The sequence below is a fragment of the Micropterus salmoides genome, unplaced genomic scaffold (genome assembly GCF_014851395.1).
Source record: "Micropterus salmoides isolate LMB-PRFRI ecotype aquatic unplaced genomic scaffold, ASM1485139v1 Ms_hic_scaffold_4320, whole genome shotgun sequence".
In the NCBI taxonomy this organism is placed as follows: domain Eukaryota; kingdom Metazoa; phylum Chordata; class Actinopteri; order Centrarchiformes; family Centrarchidae; genus Micropterus; species Micropterus salmoides.
In genome coordinates, this window is record NW_024043730.1 from 5,559 (window position 1) to 28,963 (window position 23,405).

The window sequence follows — 23,405 nt, forward strand, 5'->3', positions numbered from 1 at the left end:
GCTGTCTGCTTTTGAAGACAAGCAATAGTCCCACCCCACCCCCCACACACAGACAAGCATGTACACATACAAGCTGTCAACTCCTCTCTTACTCCATGCAAGTAATAATTATCTGGAGTCATGTTGCCTCTGTCAGTATTGTCCATGAGAAAATTTATTGAGGTTAAGGAATGTGGTGGTGTAAGTTTCATTTAATGTCACAGTTCACATGACATGAAGAAAGCACAGTAAGGGAGGGCGCCACCTCAAAATGTTGGTTTCGATCCAATTCCCAGCCCCAGAAATCAGACATCAACAATCAAATCTGATACTTTGTTGGGATTTTGGTTTTGTGTCCAGTTGCCGGAAGCCAGCCTGGTTGTGCCGGTACAAAGCCTGGTTTCCCATTTGTCTGTCCAGTTGCCGGTCTTCAGATCAGAAGCCATGTCTCCGGTCCCCTGTTCAGCTGTTTTGCTGTCAGCTGTCTGTCCTGCCCAACCTCCAGAGAGATCTCATCTTCGCCACCGGCCTCCAGAGGGGCTTCGCCTTTGCTGCCGGTCTCCAGAGGGGCTTCGCCTTTGCTGCCGGTCTCCAGAGGGGCTTCGCCTTTGGGCTGCCCGCCTGATATCCCTTGGTCCCTCTCTGCCCTACCTTCAGGCCTCCCGCCTGAAGTTCCCTGTTTCCTTTCTGTCCCTGACCACACGCAGTTTTGCCCCTGCATGCTCTGGACTGTGTTTTTTTTACTTTTTTTCTGTGCCCATGGACTTCCTCCTCTCCTCCCTCCACCTGCCCTGGCTCAGTTTTTTGGACTGTGCTTTGTGGGGTTGGTTCTGTTTAAGTATTCTTTGAGGGAGAGGTAGGCCTACTGTTCAATGTGATGGTATGGAACAACGTATAAATAGCACACCAGTTTTAAGGAAATTTTGGCTTGCCATGTCAACTGCAGAAACTGCGTGCCATTTCGCGCTGTTCTGTCCCTATAGACCTAAGCAATGCAAAGCTAGCAGATCGGCTGTGAGGCCGAGCTCTGGGCCGTTTGACAAAGTGACGATACTGATAACAAATCTATACACAAGTGAAGTGGAGAACACGACACAGGTGGAACCAATTAGAGCGGAGCAGATAATCAGACAAGCAGGAAACACACAAAAGTGTACACAGTAATTAGCTACGAGAGGACAGGAAGGTAACAAAGTAAAACAGGTAACACAGAACAAATTAATAAATGATACAAGGTAAAACATAATCACATTACAATGAATGAGAAAACAGACAGGAAGTGAAGTACACAAAGACACACAAGGAAGGATTTACAAAGGACTGCCTTTTTTCACCTACGTTGCATTGCAAAAATCAGGATCATCAGAAGTGAATTGACTTGATTTTACAAAAAAAAAAACAAGAAATCACCACAAGTAAACCCAAAACTTTAACACAAGCATAGAATAGATTACTCCACATTGTTGCTTGAGATGCCTCTTAAAGCTTGTTCATAGATGGGCTTTTAAATGAAAGAATGATGCTATAAAGTGCAATTACAAAAAACACAAACAATGAGTAGAAAGTGGTGATTACAATGAAATGACCACAGGAAAATGCCTGATTACTGTTAAGAAACTAATTCATCTTGGATTTAATCCCAGTTCTAAACGTGTTGAGTTTCAGGAAAGAAAGAAAGAAAGATTTCTGTCCGAGAGAGGATGTCTGAGTGATGTTAAAACGCTTACTGTATTTTCACATTCTACGGATGTGAATACATGTCCTTATCATTCAGCTGTGAGTCCCAATAAATATTTGAGACCATTATTAAGCAGTTGGTGCCAGTTGTCTAGAAATCTGTGTTATTAAAATGACCATGTATTGTTGAGAAATGCTAAATAAATACACGAGACTGGAGGATGTTTATGCAGGAGATCCACTTCTCAGGAAATCTGTCGGTCTAGCTGTGAGTCTATAAAAGGGAGGTGCAGTGAACATGGAGCTCACAAACCGGAGAAGAATACACCAAGCAGGGATCAAGTCTTCAAATCTGAGGAGAGAAAACCACTGTAAAAACACAAGGCTTTGCTTCAGTCTGACACTCCAGAGATACGGGGATTCACCAGATCCTGTTTGAAGATCACTGTCTACCATTTAAGACAAGGATGAATACCACTATCCAGTGCATCATTCTCCTGGCTTGCACTGCCATTTGCACTTCAGCAAGTAAGTGTGCTAATCTATTGGATTGTGGAAATCTTTTTTGCTGTATTTCTACATTTAGGTGGCTTTAAATGAGCGATCCCTCTCGCTTTTATTTTGCTGAGCCTAACATCAGAAAAACATGAGAGGTGAAACTGTAGAGATCCCATAGATTATTTACACTGTTGTCTTAATTTTTCCAGCTATCAAGCGCTGCCATTGTGTAAAAACCATAAGTAAGGTAAATCGTTCTCTCATCACTGATGTCAAGGAGATTGATCCTCTTCCATATTGCAACAAGAAAGAAGTCATGTAAGTATCTGCAGTAATATGAATAAACAGTAGTTTTTCATTTTCAGTGAAGATTATTGTTTTTCCGTGACAGTAATTCATAAGTCCTGTTTAGAGAGTTATTTTAAATTAAAGCTTTCTCCTTCTCCTACAGTGTCACACTGAAAGATAACAGCCAAAGGTGTCTTGACCCCAATGGAAGATTCACCAAAGGATATCTGCAATGGTAAGTCCAAAGACAAGCTTTTTACAGGGTGCAATCTCATTATCTGCTGTTCAACACAACATTAACTAATATTGATTTAATTAGTTGAGGGAAAGCTTGCCGAGGTCAACAGTCACTTTGCACATCTGGTTGTTGTTACTGTCTGAAGGTTGAACATAATATGTTTTCTTCACAGGAAGAGGGCAGCCCGTGTTGAGAAGATAAAAACCACCAGCCCAGAAACAGCCACAGTGTCAGCCACTGCAGTGCAAACATCATCATAATTGCTTGTATTTATCATCCTTGCAATTAAAATGAGGTATCAACTTGTAAGAAGAAAGATCATCATACCTTTCCAAAGTAAGGGTATGGTTGGTGTAGTGCCTGCTTGTTTCAAGAAAATAAGAACGTACAATATTGAAACAAGTGAAATTGTTTCACTTCACTTGGTATGAGGTTTGCACATTGGCAGCTAAAACATGACAGCAGCCATTACTGAGCATTGGAGTGTCAAGTGCCTGAGAGCACAAGGTACATGTATGAGGATTAATTTTGGTGGGATGGGAAACTGTTCTCCCAGCTTGCGATTTATGCACGCTGACGAGACTGACATATTTCCATATTAAAATACTGCCTTAAGATTGAATCCATGTTTTTTTCTGTGGTAGTATTATATGTGTGTCCTCATTGCTGAGCTCTTATTCGCTACATCTTTAGGCACATTATAACAGTCTGTAAAAGCATTGTTTGTGATGTAATTCAAGGTGCCTGATAATAATGTGAACGTCATTACCTTTTTTGTATTATAACTGTTTTTTCTATAATGTTTTATTACAAACAAACATATATTTTGAGTGTATATATCTATATATGTGTTCTGTGTTTGTTTTTTAAAGATTGAAATAATGTCTGAAGTGGGGCTTTTGCTCAAAACACCACAAGGTGGTACACTAATAAATCACAGGAGCATTATCTAGTGTGTGGACTCTGTTTTTCATTTTATCATTTTACTTCTCACCAGCACATTATTTAGCACATTTGGATGTGCGCATCTTTTTTCATTTCCATTTTTTTTTCAGTTGAGTCATTTTATTATTCCAAATGTGAAACTTGACTTGCAGTCAGGTACACGACATAAAAATAACACAAATACAAAAACAGAAACAACAGCAAAAACAGTACAGGAGCGAAAAATACAAGAATGTACATTTATATAATTAAATGTTTATACAACATACAGAGTTTTACACAGTAAAACTATAAAACAACCTCTAAAAAACAATCAAGAAAGTTACAAATACAGGGCTGTTACACAGGAAATAAAGGAGTTTTTGCTCCTACTGCACTTGAACTGGCGTACTCTAAATCTACTGTGAGTGAAGGGGGAGCTATGTGCAGTTTAATGTAAACCTTGCCTTGCGAGGAACCTGCGAGACAGAGATAGCCATCAGGATGTCAGCGATCACCTTGCCAGCCAGGATACAATCCCTAAATATCAGGTTACCACACCAAGCAATCACAGACAAAGTAAGAACTGATTGCAATAAATTACTAGTACTACTAACAACCTTCACACAGATCAGATTAACATCAAATTTCAGGTCACTATCAATGACCAAGATATGTATAATGTTTTACAAATTCAATATGAATTCCTTTGATGAAGGTCTGAGATGGTGTGGGGATTTCCTTCTAAAATCAATGACCTTGGTCTTTGTGGCATTTAATCGGATGAAGACACGGTTTGAAAAACTCATCTACCACCAGTCAATGCTCAGATTCATCTTTAATATGATGATGAAAACTGTATGATCAGCAAATTTCACAATGTGCCAAACCCCAGGCTGGCTTCTACAGTCAGCGGTGAAAAGAATGTATAGCAGAGAGGACAGGACAAAGCCTGTCAGCATCATTCTTTCATTTAAAAGCCCATCTATGAACAAGCTTTAAGAACCATTTCAGTTAACAATGTGGAGTACTCTATTCTATGCTTGTCTTAAAGTTTTGGGTTTAATTGTGGTGATTTTTTGTTTTATTTTGGTAAATTCAACGTATATGGGGACCATTTGTGATGACAACACCTGCTGAAGAATTCTGTAAGATGTGCTGGAAAGCTCTGGAAAAAGCGAATAAATGGACCTTGGGTTGAGATAACTAACTAATTGAAATTCGTAACATTGCATCACTATTGACTTGTGGCCATTCATCCTAACAGTACTCTGGACTTAAGTGAACTCTTGTTTAATGAGAATTAATTATTATTTCTGGTATCTTACTTACTTTTTTAACACTCCCATTTATGGACAAGTGTTATTTAGAATAGATATCAGCCATGAAAACAACACAGCTATCCGCGTGGGCTACATACTAAGAAAGTGTTGAGGTACGAAGAAGTCAAAAGAAGTTAGATTGAATCAGAGGATGTGTGCCTCTCAGTTGAAATTTATTTTCGAGACACTCAAGTTGAAATTCTAACCCTAACCCAAATTAAGAGACAAGGGATGAGGTCACACCTAATAGCTTCCTGCCCCTTGGCGACAGTGCAAGAATAACTAATTAACTGTGTGCTATGGGAATGGGGGAATCAATAACCAGTATCCCATCCAAGAAATGTATCTGTCTCACATTAAACCATGTTCTGAACACAACGGTTGAGTAGGTGGCGCCAGCAAAAAAAGGATTCCCAGATGATTATTGCTTGCATGGAGTAAAAGAGGTTACACACAAATGTCAGAGAAAAAAATTAAGAGTTTGAAGAGATCTAGATAGGAAGGGGGTCTGGGTGGGTGAACGGATGAGACAAACCCAAGACTTTCACCCAGGAGACTGCAGTTCATGTCCCATGTGAAACTAAAAGTCAACGCTGACTTATTTTAAATAACTTATGTTATACTTATTTGTTTTCTTGCTAAGAGTTACATGAGAAGTTCGATACCACTCTCACTCTGTCTGTTCATTGAACATGACACTAACACGAGCAGCTTGTTAGTTTAGCTTAGCATAAATCTCATCAAATTCTAAGTAAGAAATAACTGTTCTCTTCATATCAAACTATTCCTTTGAAATAATTTGGCACAATAGCAACATCCTGAGCAGAACTTGTAACAGCAGTCTGATGATGTTAGACAAGATACTAGCATGTGCTTGAAGATCACAGTGGATCGAGAAACCGATATCAGATAAACAGAAACAGATAAACAGATGTTCAACGTGACATGTTTTATAATTTTTATGACTGACCAGATCTATTGCAGTTTTGCAGCTCTTCATCAACATAGCAAGAGTAGGTATTACAATCATTACATGATTTCAGTCACAGCACACATACAGTATGATATAAGCACATATTACATATTTGTTAATAGCGGGAAAAAAAACACAAACAAATGATGCTTTAACATGTGAACCATAAAACACTTTTACCATCATTTCTAAAATACTGGGGAAGTTAATTGATATTTCTAACAGATTATTATCTGCCAGCTTGAATTACATCACAAACAATGCTTGTACAGAAAGCCTGCAGGCCTTAATGCTCAATTCCAATTTTTTCCCCAGATCCAACTTTTTTTTGTTTGACAGTTCACATTACTGTTTAAATTTGAAATTTGATATCAGAATCCTGTGTGAACTTTCCGCGGCCTGAAAGTGACTCGCATGCGCAGAAGAATAACGCGACGCACGAAGATCAACACGCAGAACGCTGTTGCAGGCTACAGAAGTAAACAAAGAGCAAGGTTAGTTCCGGTTAGCTCACGGAAGACTAACATTTTTTATTGTCCCCTCACGGGTCACATTTCTCCCGAATTATGACAAGTGTTCACAACTTTCTGTTCGTTTCATTATGTTTTCTGCCACTGGACAACGCAACTGCCCCACAACTCTCTCTTTCTCCCCACTGTGTCAGCTCGGACAAACAGCATGCACATAACTCAGAACAGAGCTCGCGGTCTGGTGAATTTCAGGTGTAAGAAATGGAATTTGTGAGCAGATGATAGGCTGTGGCCCCGGCTCCTCCAGGCTGCGTTCTGTTCACACTGTCATTAAAAGATCCGGTCTGAGACACATATCGGATTTGGGTCACATTGGCCTGCAGTGTGAACGTAGCCTAAGTTTCAGTGACATCTAATGGTGAGGGTTGCGAATTGCAATGAATTGCAAAACAACTCCTCACTCAATGTCTCCCACTCCCCTATCCAAGCGCTTAAGATAGCTCAAGTGCAGGACAAAAAAGAGTAGCCAATCAAGAAATTAGGTTTCTTTAGATAGATACATTAAGAAATTATATTTTACTTAATTATTCAGTAATTTTGCAAATATTGTTAATTGTTCATCAAACAACAGCAACATCAATAAATGAAGTGCTACATGATGTCTCATACTCCTGTCATACTTTATTTTACTCTACTGTTGTGCATTTTTACACATCTTGGGAGGGTTGGCTCATCTGGACTAACATTCCGAAGTAAAAACCATTTCAAAAACCATTTAATCTACTGCAAGTATGACCACTGACAGAAAAGTAAGCTCACTGTTTCTGCACCACGGTCCATTATAACCCACATTATACATGTATACAAAGGAGAGTGAGGATCAAGGCTCCTCTCCCTACGGTCTTGTTATCATAACGCAGTTAGCAATAAAGCTTCTAGCTAAAGCTATCAAACAACAGTTCACTTAAGTTCGACTAACTTAATTACCTGTCCAGGAAAACACTTCAGTGCCACTTTGAAAATATTTGTCCTGCATCAGCTCTTTCCATCTGGGAAAATCCTTAATGATTCTTCTTCTTCTTTGTACGCATTCAAACTAATGACAAGCGTCTGGTGGCGTCTACACTGCCGGAACTATACAAGCAGAAGAAGAACACTGGGGTGACAAAACGCGCTCTGTAACGCTGTTTGTCAGTTTTCCGCAATGCAACAGGGCGACGTCCATGCAAGAGGGTGCCCGCAGTTATGTAGATAGAAATGGCTCATTCTAAGGTAATAAAAACACAATGGTTCATTATGTAAGGTCTTTATACACCACTGAAAACATAATTATGGATCTTATATTGCATTTCTGTCAATAAATCCTTAGAAATATTACACACTGAACCTTTAAAGATGACAGACTGTGACGTAGTGAATAAGAGCACAGCAGTGTGGACACACAAATGATACAAAAAGAAAAACTTTGTAGCTGTAGCTGGGTGGTTTTATGGGCTGCTGGCCCTCTGCATGTGACGAAAACATATCACATATCTTTTATTTAAATGAAGGAAGGAAGGCTGATGCTTTGACTACCACATCATTCTGGGCTGGTGGTTCTCATCCTATCAGCACGCGCTGCCCTCTGCCTGGGAAGAAAACATGTTCAACATTCAATTTGAGATTTTAATCATATTAAACAGTGGTTTCCAACCTTTTTGACTTTTGACCCCTTAAAATGAATGTCTTGTGAATTTAATCATCAAAGGTGACCAGTTCAAACAAAAGGTGATTTTTATATTATTTTTATTTTCAGACTAGAAATACTATTATCTTTTAGTAAACTTTAAAGACTATTAGAGGGAAGTCTGAAAAACAAAAAAAATATATACTTTCTATGGCTGAAAGTTTTTTTTATAGTTCCTATTCTTTTAGTTGTCTTAAGACTCCTCAGATTTACCTTGTGAGGGGGTACAAAACCCCAGGTTGGGAACCACTGCTCTAAAGTAAACATTGAGCAATGTGGTGGTTCAATATAGCTTAAAGACTTCTTATTCCTTTTGTATCAGCAGTATCAAGCAGTTGCAGGACTACATACATCTTATGTTACATCCTCATTCTTTCCTGCACACTGTGACAGTGACGATAAAAATGGATAAAAATGTTGCTCAACCTTCCCGTGCACTAACTTATTGTTGAACAACAGTGAATAAGATTGCAACTTGTTGTTTTTTTGCTGGACTTCCTGGATGAATTTTGAGTTGGGGGTGAAGACTTTGTATATACAGGTACATGACTTCTTTCTTGTTGCAGTATGGATGAGGATCATACTCCTTGACATCAGTGATGAGAGAGGGCTCTACAACCCTGCTGGTTTTTAAACTCACTGGCTGCTCCTGATGGATGAACAAGTTTAGACAACTTTATTGCAGCTTTTGTAAACTGTCTATTTGGAATTTTGGAGCCTCTGGCACTTTTCTTTTAAAGGCTTACTGTGTCAAGAAACGGGTTCCTCATGTTGATATTGGGAATTGGATCAAAACCACATTCAGCACAGATGTCAGCCAGAATACATGCAGTCGTTCAGTCATGTCAGTTGCATCAGCTCTGCTCATGGTGGGAACTGTTGCTTGTCTTGAAAAAACAAAAAACATGAATAAATAGGATATTTAGGCATTTAGTTGTGTTTACCTGGATCAGAACACAACAACCCTAACAAACTTTCTACTAATATCCAACGAAGGTTAAAGTCAAGGGCAACTGGACTTGGTTGCAACCAAGTCCAGTTGACTTTATGACTTTATGACCTGGATGACTGAGAATCTTCATAGACATCTTGCTAATCATTTTGGGATGAACACCCTCAGATTGGTACAGGAGTATGAAGGGACAGGAAAATTGCAGACTACAGGAACCATCTACGATTTAACCTGAGATGCCAACAAACAACCAAAACGGTTGCCCGAGTTGCCCTTGACTTTAACCTTCATTGGATAACTATGACCTGGATGACTGAGAATCTTCATAGACATCTTTCTACTAATAGCTAAACATTTTTCTGTACTCTAGTAATCACAATGCATGGGATTTTCTCCCAAAGGATCGCTATGCAGTTATAGCTACAAAAGCTAGTCCAGGTGACTCATTTCTGCACAGATAGATAAATGGATGTTAAGGAGAAGGGGGGGGGGGTGGAAGAAGGATTCTGTCTGATGGCTGATCTGGGAGGATGTATGATGAGTGGGCAGAGAGACAAAGAATCACAGTGGGGTTTCCGTCTCGTTAGTGGTTTCGCCCTGTGATTTACCAACCCCCCAGACGGTACCTAGATGAAACATGGGAGTTGTGCACCGGGTTGAATAGGAAGGGACGAGGGGATGAAGGGAAGGGAAAGGGAGGGTGGGTCGAGCAGAGACAGAGGAGGCCGGCTGAATAGCACGGGTTTAGATAGACTTGTCAGCTGATTAGAGGTGTGGTTTTAGGCGTGTTCCTGCTCCCAAACCCAAACATTTCTTGAACCATTTGGAGTAAATGCATGGCTTTGGGATTCTTTGAAAGATAACACTCTGAAGTGTCTAACCCAAAAGTGCTACTGAATTGATCAATATAATGTTTTAACACACTAAAACTAATATATCTTTCATTTCCGCTAGAAAATGCTTGCTAACAAATGCATGCAGACAACTACAGCTGGGACATACTAGCTGAAAAACACTGTAGGGCCACGGCATAAAGCCTTACCTAGTCCAAGTTTAAATTTCATACCAATATCATCACGAAGTGCCAGTCTTCGGCACAATTACTTGCAATGGGCTTGGCCTAACCACCAAAAAACAGGGGCTGGCCCTTCTTTACACCAGCAAATGAAACAATGCAGTTGGAATGTTAAGAGGTTTTAACTCTGAGTCAAGCATTTTAAACAATTTACATAAAAGCAAAGCTTACTTGTTTGGGTTGGCTCATACTGCTCCCAAGATACTACAGAGGTGGTGAGTGCAAAGTGAGAACCAGACCCAGGTTGGAAGAATTTTCAGCATTTTGAGAAAATATGATTAATCACTTTCTTGCCAATAGTTAGATGAGATTGATTGTTTTCACTCTCATGTCAATTTGTTAAATTTGAAGCTACCATGTGCAGCTGGTTTAGCATAAAGACTGGAAACCAGGGGCAACAGCTGGCCTATATCCTGGGGTTTGTGCTGTTTGCCTGGTCAGTGGTACTAGCCAAGAAAAAGTCTGCCTGTGCGTAGAATGTTTGAGATAAGAGCATCTCTCAAGTTACTCTGAGGACGGAAATGTTGGTTGGTAGGAAAATCATACTACCCCAGTAAAAATGAGTGCAGTGAATGTGCTGCTTTCCACCCATTCATTCCAGTGTCTGAAGTCAGATCTGTGTCACTGTCAAAAAAGGTTTAAAAATAAAGACATAAATGAAAGGCACTGTGTTCTGAGAGATGATTTCCTTTTCTAAACTTTTTTAGTCGTGGCTGTCACGTCATTTTCTATTAAGAAAGACAGATATCAAAATGCTTAATTCCAGTACTGATGCTGGTACTATCACTGTTATTACTGATTAAAAATAAACATTTCCTGTATGCAGACACAAGGAGAAGTGTGAAGAACACTTGGCATTTGTTAACACTAACATTTTTGTTTAACACAGTTCTCCACTCTCACAACTTATCCTTTGTACGTGGACAGGTTTATTTTGTTTAATTTGTGATGCTCAAAGCAGAAAAACATAGTTTTAAAAACTCTAAAGCCACACTCTGTGTTCTGCATCTTGTGGTTCACAAATTAAGCACTAAGCTCATGGTCCCTCAGGGTTCTCACCATGCGGATGTATCTAATCTCTTTTTACAACATGTGAAGTCCTCTATAATGTTTGACAACATAATACTCAAAATCTTTGAAATGAATAATAAACAAATAACATCTTGCTGCTTATTTGGCATCAGTTCTACAGAACTACCAGCTACACATATGTTGCGTGATTCAGAATAGGGAAAGGGAAATATAATTGTACAATCCTAAAGAACTTCTCTAAGAGAGATGACTCAGACGACGTGATTTCATAACTTGGGTTTTGTCTTAATTTGTCCTAAACGAGCTCAGTTTATGTTCAACTCAGTGACCCAGCAGACAAATACATTCTGAGCAACATCCATATGAGGAATTAAAGGTAGTGTATAATATTTCTGAGGATCGATTGACATGCTTTTCAGTTTTCAGTTGTGTTTAAAGACCTTACATAATAAGCCATTATGTTTTTATTACCTTAGAGTGAGCCATTTATTTCTCCAAAACCACAGACACCCCCTTCCATGGAGGTCGTCATGTTGCATCATTATGTTTCTACTGTAGCTGAAAACGTACAAACAGCGATACAGAGCGCGTTTCGTCAATACGTTCTTGTACTTCTGGTAGAATTCAGGCAGTGCAGACACTCATCACTATGTTGAATACGTACAGAAGTTAGAAGAAGTAGTAATAATTTACTACAGAGGTCAACCATTAGATAGTGGATGAGAATATAAGCCATAATATTGACCTGCTTCAACATGTTGTTTGGTTGGTACAGCTCAGGACTCCCAACCCAATGGTTCAGGGTTTGATCCCACCTTGAAACAGCTTCTTTTTTCTCTCTTCAACAAATAGATTCTGCGGTGAATGTTTCTCAGATCACGGCATGTGCTGTACATTTTATGTTTCAGTGTTTGATCTGCATCCATCAACCTACGGACGCTTTTGCAATTCCCCAGTATCTCCAGTCAGAGGACATTTAGGGGAATCATGTTTTCTGACAGCTCTTTCATAGGTTTGTCAAGCAGGCTACAGACTCTTTTAATGTTGTTCAGAAGTAAAAGCTCAGTTCAACTCCAATACTGCATTACAGTAATCAAGCTTCATTTTGTAGGCAAAACCACTAAAGATTATATGAGTAACTGTTGCTATCATAACAGATCTATTTCAGCACCACTATCAAAACATTTATTTATATTTTTTGCCCTGTCAAAGCACCTTAATCTGGCAGCTGGACAGATATGGTTGGCGGGCAGTTTTGCCGATGGTCCATAATCACAGAGAGAATTAACAAGAAACCTAGCTGTTGAATAACTAAACCGGCGCAGTCTATATCTACATTGTCTTACCTAATGTTAGCAAACACAGCTCTCAGCTGCTCTGCAGTTTTCCAACTCAACTGCAGCTACAGATAATTCATCATCTTGACTCTACTCGCTACACTGCCCTGCACTCATATCTACCTCATAGCTACCGTTAGCTGTATGCTTAGTAGGTAGCTACACTGGCTAGCGATGAAAGTGTAGCAAGGGGTGTCTACACAGGTTTACTGAAGTAAGACAGACGTGGTTCCAAAAGGATTACTCATTTATTTATAATTGGTAACTGGAAGTGCCTGAAAAGAGGATGCTCAATAATGCAAAAAACCCCAATCAAATTACAATGGAATATGGAAGTTTATTACAATTTCGGCAAACAGGTTACTTCTTTTTAATAAAGCACACTCCCAATTATTGCTGTATATTATTAAAGAAACAAAAGGTCGGAGTGGTCCACTGCAATCAATAGTCACTGCAAACCGGTTCACTGCAAATCGTGTCCCCAATCGTGCCCCAGTGCTGTTAACACTACAATTGGTGAAGGGACCCATACTAGCGTGCCTAGCCTCCACCACAAGCCGACCAATTGAACCACTGAAAAGATAAAACATCAAGTTAAATAAAACACAATAGACCAGTTGGTTATGTCTAAAATGCAAGAATCCTCAACTGGGAGAGTTCCACCTAGAGGCGTGAAGAAGTGTACTAAAAATTAATAATTGTTAAAATCCTAATTCAACCAAGGCAAAACAGCAGCTGACAACCTACAATTAAAAACACACATATTAGCAACAGGTTTATAAAAGCAATCAATGTGCAAATAACAGTTCTCAGGTAGTTATCATACCCTACTTGTTGCTTATTAAGTTTCTCATACCTTAATACAAGGTGCTCTGTAAAGGACAGAACATCACGCCACTCCAAACAGGGAACCTTGGAATCAACCAAAACACAGAGCAGACGGGCAGCAGACTGCTGCAAAACATACAACCTCAGTCATTTGGAAAACACAATGAAAACCTAAGAGAGGTTTTTTTAACTCAATCACCTACATAAACATCACAGAGGGTTCCATGGGTGCTTCTCAAGTCTCTTATTCGTCGTTTCCTCGCTCCTCGGTCCTCGCTTGAACCGGAGGTTGTTCCACTCCGCCATCTTGCAGGCCGTCCCAAAGCTCTTACTTGTGATCTCTGAGGAGCTATGAGCGAGGATACACCAATGCATCCTTCGCAGAAGTCTTTAACTGAACGACACGCCCCCTTATGAGGTAGCCGCTATATTGATTGGACGCTGCTCGGACTGATCTGATACATCACAACAGATAACATTAAACTAAACTAGCTGCAAAGTCTTATATTTGAGTTTTTTTATGATTCACTGTCTTGTTAAAATCTGTGTTCATTGTAGGTCTGAACAACAAAAGCCCTTAAGCCTAAGCCTTTATTTATTTATGAGAAATATCTTTTTTTTTTATTTCTCTTTTATTATGGAGACAGTTAAAGTCAGAGAGAGACGGAGAGGCTGTCTGCAAGAAACATGTTTTACATAATTTATCAACATTTCTATTCATGTGTTTAGAATAGTGTTAGTTGAGGATTCCATTAATACCACAAGCCTTTTTTCCTTTCAGGGACTGGATGACTTCTGTTAATTCTTGTTCTGTTAGCGGGTAATCTAGAGGGTTTTGGTTGATTTTTATCACCACCTCCAGAGTTTTCCATTTCATGAATATCTTGTACAGATCATAATTTTTTGTAATATTACTGTATAATTCACTAAAGTGATTAATCCAAGTATTTCCATCTTGGATCGCCAATTCATCCTGCTGGGTTTTGTTTAGGTTGTACCACTTCTCTCAGAACTGGCTGGACTCTAAGGATTCCTCAGTTTCACAGAGCTGGTTCTTGCTGTGTTCCTTTTTTTTAGTTTTTAGGGTGGCCTCATATTGACAGCAGTATGTTGTGGTTATCTGGGTCCCTATGCTTTTCAAGTTTTCCTCAGGTTATTGCATTCAGTGTCAAACCATTTGTTACCGATCATGTGTCGAGGTTTTGGTTCGGAGGCTTTCAAATTAGACAACAAAGCAAAATGATGAAATATTGAATTGATTTTGTCCACAGCAGAATTTACACCAGAATTATTCTGGGAAAATGTTTCAAATAGAAATAAATTAGTTAAATCATGTATGTTTTGATTTTCCAGTGCCTTTTGGTACGCCCCCATGCTGTCTGGGGTCCGTCTGTATGGGTATGTGCTGTTAAACAGTTCACAGGCACTAGGTGCCACAGACTTAGACTGAGCCTTTTTCAGATAGATAGTGATTTTGCTGTGGTCTGAGAGTGGTGTGAGGGGGCTGACTGTGAAAGCTCTAAGAGACATTGGATCTAGATCTGTAATGAAATAATCTACCGTACTACTGAGCTGTAAGTGTAGCGACCCAGAGAGTCCCCTCGTAGCCTGCTGTTGACTATGAACAGACCCAGTGTATGGCAGAGCTGTAAAAGCTGCATACCGCTTGTATTAGTAAGCTTGTCAAAGCTTTTTCTAGCAGGACATTCAGGGAGGGGGAAGCAGGTGCTTCCAGGTAAGTATTTGTCTCCCTGGGCGTTCATAGTGTCAGCTCTTTTCCCTGCTCGAGTATTCAAGTCCCCACAGATTAATACATTGCCCATGGTTTTATAATGGTTAACTTCCTCCTCAAGAATAGAGAAACTTTATGGGTTGTAGTAGGGGGATTCTGATGGAGGTATATAGATGGCACACATGTAGACATGTTGCTCAGCACAAATAATCTGTTTGTTCCATCAAAAGTCTCTACAGCTGTTAGAGCCGACTAACCACTGATCCAGCTGTGATCAGCTGCCGCCGTCATCAGAAACGTAGTAGTATTTATTAAGTATACTGTAAAGTAAGTTTATTCTATAGGCTAGATAAATTTACATACACATACATGTGCTTGAGTCATCAGACATAGTCTCTTACACTGAGAGAGAAACATTATTCTTTTATATCACTACCTGTTTTTGTAGCATATCATATAATGTGGCATTAATTTTTGCTTCTTTTGTCTTATTGTTACAACTTACCCCTGTATTGGGGTAGGTTACCAGGAGAAGTGAATGCTAATTGGTGTTTACTGTTCACAAAATAAACAGTTAAATAGAATTATGTATTGTGTGATTTGTGAAGTACATCAAATGCATAGCAATATGTAACATTTATTAAAATAAAATGAGTAACATTTACATGATTATAGTGAGTAATATAACTTCATGCAAGTAGGTAATTTAAATTGTCAGGAAAAATAATAAAGTCTACTTATTTAATTCATACCAGTAAATAGTACAAGTAGATAAAATGTACTTAATATTTTGGTGACAGTGATGTACCTGTACATGAAAAAATTTTAATGACTTAACTTAATTTGTTTGAATAAAGTAATAATAATAATAATAATAATAATAATAAGTAAGTTTTACTTGATACTGGCAAGTGTCTTAATAGTAGAGCAGTAAAATTTACTTAAAAAGTACTCAAGCAAATTGTTACAAGGATCTTATCAAGTAAATCAATTATAGTAAATTATTATTTTCAGTGCATAATTTTTTTAAGGAACCACTGATCACATTTTTTACGGTGCACTGTGGCTGTCAGTGTGTTTGCCGCTGTAGTTATTTTTGGACTGGTGGTTTTTATCTTCTCAGCACGGGGTGCCCTCTTCCTGTGAAGAAAATACATTATGTTCAACCTTCAGACAGTAACAACAACCAGATGTGCAAAGTGACTGTTGACCTTGCCTAAAAATCTTGCTCAACTTTCCCATGCACTTAATTTGGCAAGCTTTCCCTCATCTGATTACATGCATATTTGTTAATGTTGTGTTGAACAGCAGATAATGAGATTGCACCCTGTAAAAAAGCTTGTTTTTGGACTTACCATTGCAGATATCCTTGGGTGAATCTTCCATTGGGGTCAAGACACCTTTGGCTGTTATCTTTCAGTGTGACACTGTAGGAGAAGGAGAAAGCTTTAATTTAAAATAACTCTCTAAACAGCACTTATGAATTACTGTCACGGAAAAACAATAATCTTCACTGAAAATGAAAAACTACTGTTTATTCATATTACTGCAGCTGTGTATTGTTCACTGCACTTCCCTTTTATACACTCACAGCTAGACCGACAGATTTGCTGAGAAGTGGATCTCCTACAAAAACATCCTCCAGTCTCGTGTATTTATTTAGCATTTCTCTACTATACATGGTCATTTTAATAACACAGATTTCTAGACAACTGGAACCAACTGCTTAATGATGGTCTCAAATATTTATTGGGACTCACAGCTGAATGATAAGGACATGTATTCACATCCGTAGAAAGTGAAAATACAGGAAACGTTTTAACATCACTCAGACATCCTCTCTCGGACAGAAATCATTCTTTCTTTCTTTCCTGAAACTCAACACGTTTAGAACTGGGATTAAATCCAAGATGAATTAGTTTCTTAACAGTAATCAGGTATTTTCCTGTGGTCATTTCATTGTAATCACCACTTTCTACTCATTGTTTGTGTTTTTTGTAATTGCATATATATTATTTTATTACACTAAAATAATATTAATGTGACTCATGAGAGACAGCATTTGTGAGCAGGGAGAGTCCAAATGAACTCTGCAGCATTATTAAAGAAAATAGTATCCCTGAAGTCATGCATGATTCAACATTCCCCAACATGCAGGAAGTCTTGAAAGGGAAGTGAAGAGTGACAGCCAAAGTGGATTCTGAGGAAAAATGGATGGATCACAAAAGCTGTGGTACAAGTATGGGAAAACAGGCTTTTCTCTTTTTTTAACCACTTCTCAGGAAATCTGTCGGTCTAGCTGTGAGTCTATAAAAGGGAGGTGCAGTGAACATGGAGCTCACAAACCGGAGAAGAATACACCAAGCAGGGATCAAGTCTTCAAATCTGAGGAGAGAAAACCACTGTAAAAACACAAGGCTTTGCTTCAGTCTGACACTCCAGAGATACGGGGATTCACCAGATCCTGTTTGAAGATCACTGTCTACCATTTAAGACAAGGATGAATACCACTATCCAGTGCATCATTCTCCTGGCTTGCACTTCCATTTGCACTTCAGCAAGTAAGTGTGCTAATCTATTGGATTGTGGAAATCTTTTTTGCTGTATTTCTACATTTAGGTGGCTTTAAATGAGCTTTTATTTTGCTGAGCCTAACATCAGAAAAACATGAGAGGTGAAACTGTAGAGATCCCATAGATTATTTACACTGTTGTCTTAATTTTTCCAGCTATCAAGCGCTGCCATTGTGTAAAAACCATAAGTAAGGTAAATCCCTCTCTCATCACTGATGTCAAGGAGATTGATCCTCTTCCATATTGCAACAAGAAAGAAGTCATGTAAGTATCTGCAGTAATATGAATAAACAGTAGTTTTTCATTTTCAGTGAAGATTATTGTTTTTCCGTGACAGTAATTCATAAGTCCTGTTTAGAGAGTTATTTTAAATTAAAGCTTTCTCCTTCTCCTACAGTGTCACACTGAAAGATAACAGCCAAAGGTGTCTTGACCCCAATGGAAAATTCACCAAAGGATATCTGCAATGGTAAGTCCAAAGACAAGCTTTTTACAGGGTGCAATCTCATTATCTGCTGTTCAACACAACATTAACTAATATTGATTTAATTAGTTGAGGGAAAGCTTGCTGAGGTCAACAGTCACTTTGCACATCTGGTTGTTGTTACTGTCTGAAGGTTGAACATAATGTGTTTTCTTCACAGGAGGAGGGCAGCCCGTGTTGAGAAGATAAAAACCACCAGCCCAGAAACAGCCACAGTGTCAGCCACTGCAGTGCAAACATCATCATAATTGCTTGTATTTATCATCCTTGCAATTAAAATGAGGTATCAACTTGTAAGAAGAAAGATCATCATACCTTTCCAAAGTAAGGGTATGGTTGGTGTAGTGCCTGCTTGTTTCAAGAAAATAAGAACGTACAATATTGAAACAAGTGAAATTGTTTCACTTCACTTGGTATGAGGTTTGCACATTGGCAGCTAAAACATGACAGCAGCCATTACTGAGCATTGGAGTGTCAAGTGCCTGAGAGCACAAGGTACATGTATGAGGATTAATTTTGGTGGAATGGGAAACTGTTCTCCCAGCTTGCGATTTATGCACGCTGACGAGACTGACATATTTCCATATTAAAATACTGCCTTAAGATTGAATCCATGTTTTTTTCTGTGGTAGTATTATATGTGTGTCCTCATTGCTGAGCTCTTATTCGCTACATCTTTAGGCACATTATAACAGTCTGTAAAAGCATTGTTTGTGATGTAATTCAAGGTGCCTGATAATAATGTGAACGTCATTACCTTTTTTGTATTTTAGAAATGACTTTAAATGTGAACTGTTTTTTCTATAATGTTTTATTACAAACAAACATATATTTATGAGTGTATATATCTATATATGTGTTCTGTGTTTGTTTTTTAAAGATTGAAATAATGTCTGAAGTGGGGCTTTTGCTCAAAACACCACAAGGTGGTACACTAATAAATCACAGGAGCATTATCTAGTGTGTGGACTCTGTTTTTCATTTTATCATTTTACTTCTCACCAGCACATTATTTAGCACATTTGGATGTGCGCATCTTTTTTCATTTTTCATGTATTAAGTCTGGCCATGTAGCATTGTTGATGAAGAACTGAATTTTTTTTCAGTTGAGTCATTTTATTATTCCAAATGTGAAACTTGACTTGCAGTCAGGTACACAACATAAAAATAACACAACTACAAAAACAACAGCAAAAACAGTACAAAAATGTACATTTATATAATAAGATTTTTACAACATGCAGAGTTTTACACAGTAAAACTAAATGACAACCTCTAAAAACAATCAACAAAGTTACAAATACAGGGCTGTTACACAGGAAATAAAGGAGTTCTTGCTCCTACTGCACTTGAACTGGCGTACTCTAAATCTACTGTGAGTGAAGGGGGAGCTATGTGCAGTTTAATGTAAACCTTGCCTTGCGAGGAACCTGCGAGACAGAGATAGACATCAGGGGGTCAGCGATCACCTTGCCAGCCAGGATACAATCCCTAAATATCAGGTTACCACACCAAGCAATCACAGACAAAGTAAGAACTGATTGCAATAAATGACTTGTAAAACAACCTTCACACAGATCAGATTAGATTTACATCAAATTTCAGGTCACTATCAATGACCAAGATATGTATAATGTTTTACAAATTCAATATGAATTCCTTTGATGAAGGTCTGAGACGGTGTGGGGATGATTTCCTTCTAAAATCAATGACCTTGGTCTTTGTGGCATTTAATCGGATGAAGGCCTGCATGTTGTAAAAATCTTATTATATAAATGTACATTTTTGTACTGTTTTTGCTGTTGTTTTTGTAGTTGTGTTATTTTTATGTTGTGTACCTGACTGCAAGTCAAGTTTCACATTTGGAATAATAAAATGACTCAACTGAAAAAATATTCAGTTCTTCATCAACAATGCTACATGGCCAGACTTAACACATGAAAAATGAAAAAATGAATTTGAATTGAAATTGAAATCTTCAGGTTTGTAAAGCTAGAACCATGAAATGTTTTTTTTCAGATGCCAATTCATTTTCTCTCAGATATGATGTAGTTCTACTAGCTGAACTTGTATAAGCTGTTAAGTAATAATAATAAGATAATTGAAGGACAAGTTCTGTAATACTGCAGTAGGCCTATGTGTACGATATACAATGAGCACTGCTGTTCAAATCTCTTTTTATTTTTGATAGGCTACATTTGTATTTTTGAAATACAAGTATCAATAGTCTTTTATCAGATTTACCTATTTTTATAATTTCTATTTGTTCAGGTCAATTATAAACTATAGGTCAAATTTAACCGTTGAAACTTGAGAGAATTGGCTGGGGCCGAGTGGCTCCTCCTCTAACACGTGTTATCACACTCCAAACGTTTGATAAAACTTGAGAGCTCTGGTAACGTTAACTATTAGTTTTTATGTAAGTTAGAGTTGTAAATTATCTCCGTGGTGCAACTGTTTTTATTTCGGTAATGCATAAAACACATTAGTAATAATTTACACTAGGCTAATAACTAGGCTAAGTTTGAACTCACAGCTGCTCGAACAGGCTGCTCATCACCTCCTCTGTAAATTACTGAAGTTACTAACCATTTCACAAAGAGGACCAGTGACATAACAAACCAGGATTCACTTCAGGACTGAAAGACAGTGATGGGGTGAAGCCGACTTCAAACTTGGAACATGTAAGTTGTGGACTTTATATGCAGTTTTACTGTAATACAGTATGTTAGCCAAGTGAACTTGCCGCTAGCATGCTGCGTGGCTAATGCGGCTAACGTTAGCCCCATTAGCATTAAGCCTGAAGCCTGAAGCCAATCAAAACGCCCCAGTAGTCGGTGGGACGTGGTGGGTTACTTTTAGTGGAGCTACTGTAACGCTGACGTTAGCTCTGCTTATTAAGATGTCTTCTGCTCTTGATGTTCACTGATAACGTTATGACGGCCTGTTGTTGTTGTGATATGCATATGTAACGTCACTTTCTTGGGTATAACTTTGACATCAAGCTGCAAACTTGCTCATACCCAAAAGATTTAACATTAGAGAACCGTGTTTAAAGTCAGGCAGAGACCAAAACATTATAATTCAGATTTACTTAACGTTAACTTGCTGCTATTCTAGTATCAGTATCAAAGAATACGGAGTTAAATAGATGTTTTGAGTCATTTCTTTATGTAATGTGGCCACGGAGAGAACGCACGTTATTCGCCCGAACTAAGCATTTCCTCTCCTTAAGTACAGAACAAGTACAAAGCAAACAACAGCCAACAAATGGTAGATGAAGGAAAACAAATGGCAGTATTTGCATACACTCTTCTGCAAACAGTTCTGAGTCCCAGTGGGCGTGTTCCTGCCCTCCTGTCGGTCTGGGCTGGGGATTTGGAGGTGTCACTGTCAGCAGTAGGTGTGCGTCTCTTCCTTCACCGTTTCTCCTGAGCCAGGAAGAGGCTGCTGATGGAAATAAAAACTTCTTGGGACAGTTAATTTGAGTCTTTTTCCCATTTTGTCCTTTCCCAGCAACTGGTATGTGAAATGGGGAAACAGTCCTCCGGTCATGGCACAATGCATGTTCTCTCCCCCGTCTGTCAGTTCTTTCCTGGGGTTTCTCAGTCAAAAGGGCAGTACTTGCCATATGTTTCTCTAATGACAAAAGGATTAGTGGCTTGGAGACAACGTATGGAGGTGGCAACACCTGATCTGGCCTTTTGTGTGTCTCTTTCTTCTCATTATTTAAAACTGCATTCCTTATCTGTTGTTTTACCATTAACCCTGCCACTGATTTTTTGTTTCTCTCAAATGTGCTTCTTTTTCCCATTTCTCAAAAGCTTGCCAATCAATCTTTTTCTTTCCTATTTTCTTTGCTTTCTCTGTAAACGTAATTCTACATCTCCCTAAACAATCTGTATTCAGTGTGCCTAGGATAGGAAAAATGCCTTCAGTTACATCATGCCAAAGTGGGACATCAACAACCACACTGTTCCCCCATTTCTCTACCATTATTTTAGCTGAACCTGAAAGAGTGTCAGGCAAAGAATTTGTTTTTTTCCCCCAATTTGTCCCCCATGTTCTACTGACTCAGACTCACTGAACAAATAACGAAACTACAGCAATTATCATTATGCAAACACACGGCTATGGGCCAGAGTTTGACCCAGGCCGCTGCAGCAAGGACAGCCTTAAAACGAACGTTTGTGTTTTTGTATTTCCTCTCCTTAAGTACAGATCAAGTACAAAGCAAACAACAGCCAACAAATGGTAGATGAAGGAAAACAAATGGCAGAGTATTCGCATACACTCAAATCTCTTCCTGAGCTAAGAAAGGAAATGCAAAAGTATGTGGCATCAGATGTTGTCTCTTGATTGGTCTATGTTAAAACTCTCACCTACATGCCAGCAGATGTTTATTGTAAATCAGACAACCTTTTGCTTAGGAATAAAAACCCTGTGACCAATGCTAATTTCTCACAAGTTAATTACAGTGAAATCCTAAAAATCAGCAACTTATAATGTATTTCTCACAGCGATCACCACACACACTGCTAAATACAAGCTTCTCCTGATTCAAGACTAAATGTATTTGCAGTTTTACATGGCTGACCTTTAAATAACAGTGACTGCCATGTTTTACAGATCATCTGAGTGACATGGTGATGTTCACGTTTGATGAGATATTCCTCGACCCACCACATTCTACTCAGTCTGAAAACTCAGGAGGATGATATTACTGGGCAGACGTCATGCTTCAGTCAAGCACCTGAAGTGAAGACAACACAGTGGCCAGCAGCAGCAGAAAGTCTTTGTACCCACAGGAAGACGTCTCAGGATGTCCACTGTGATCTGAGCTCTGTTACCAGCCGGCACATCTCCAATATACAAGAAACCCTCGATTTGTGTTTCCATTTCATTGGCTATGAATAAAGTGATATATTTTTAAGAGGGTTTTGGTCTTTTTAAATTTAGTGTTAAGGGACCTTGGGTTTTAGTGAAATATAATTCATCACAAAGGTTTTCTGAAAAACGTATTTAAATTCATGCATATAGAAGGCTTGGAAAACCTCGTCCATCTCACATCTTTACCAGGAAAATGTAGTGACTCAGTAAGCCAGACATCTTTCTCATTTCATGAACAGTTTGATAAAGTATTTAAAACATGCGATTGTCTGAGAAAAACTTTTCAAGTGAAAATATCCAGGTTAATCTGAAACAAGTAGCTGCAGATACTTTGATTACTGAGCTACTTTTCAAGTAAATAGTACACATGTCGTGATGAGGTATTCAGATGCTTTACTTACAAATAT

The 23,405-nt window shown here is 38.6% G+C and overlaps 1 protein-coding gene and 2 long non-coding RNA genes across 3 annotated transcripts; 2 read left to right on the top strand and 1 right to left on the bottom strand.

Moving 5' to 3' along the window:
* Window positions 1–1,718: 1,718 nt before the first annotated feature.
* On the top strand, window positions 1,719–19,064 carry LOC119887768 (permeability factor 2-like; the record flags this gene model as incomplete). Its single annotated transcript, XM_038698400.1, is given in 4 exon segments — window positions 1,719–2,184; window positions 17,780–17,888; window positions 18,022–18,093; window positions 18,269–19,064. Coding segments are annotated over 4 exon segments (330 nt in total). The 3' UTR covers window positions 18,357–19,064.
* On the bottom strand, window positions 12,806–13,689 carry LOC119887770. The gene is made up of 3 exons (XR_005441804.1): window positions 13,523–13,689; window positions 13,348–13,445; window positions 12,806–13,064 (listed from the first exon to the last, which is right to left on the bottom strand). It is a non-coding gene; the product is annotated as an uncharacterized LOC119887770 (long non-coding RNA).
* Window positions 19,065–20,443: 1,379 nt separating the features above from the next.
* On the top strand, window positions 20,444–23,041 carry LOC119887771. Its single transcript, XR_005441805.1, has 2 exons — window positions 20,444–20,792; window positions 22,738–23,041. It is a non-coding gene; the product is annotated as an uncharacterized LOC119887771 (long non-coding RNA).
* The last annotated feature ends 364 nt before the right edge of the window (window positions 23,042–23,405 follow it).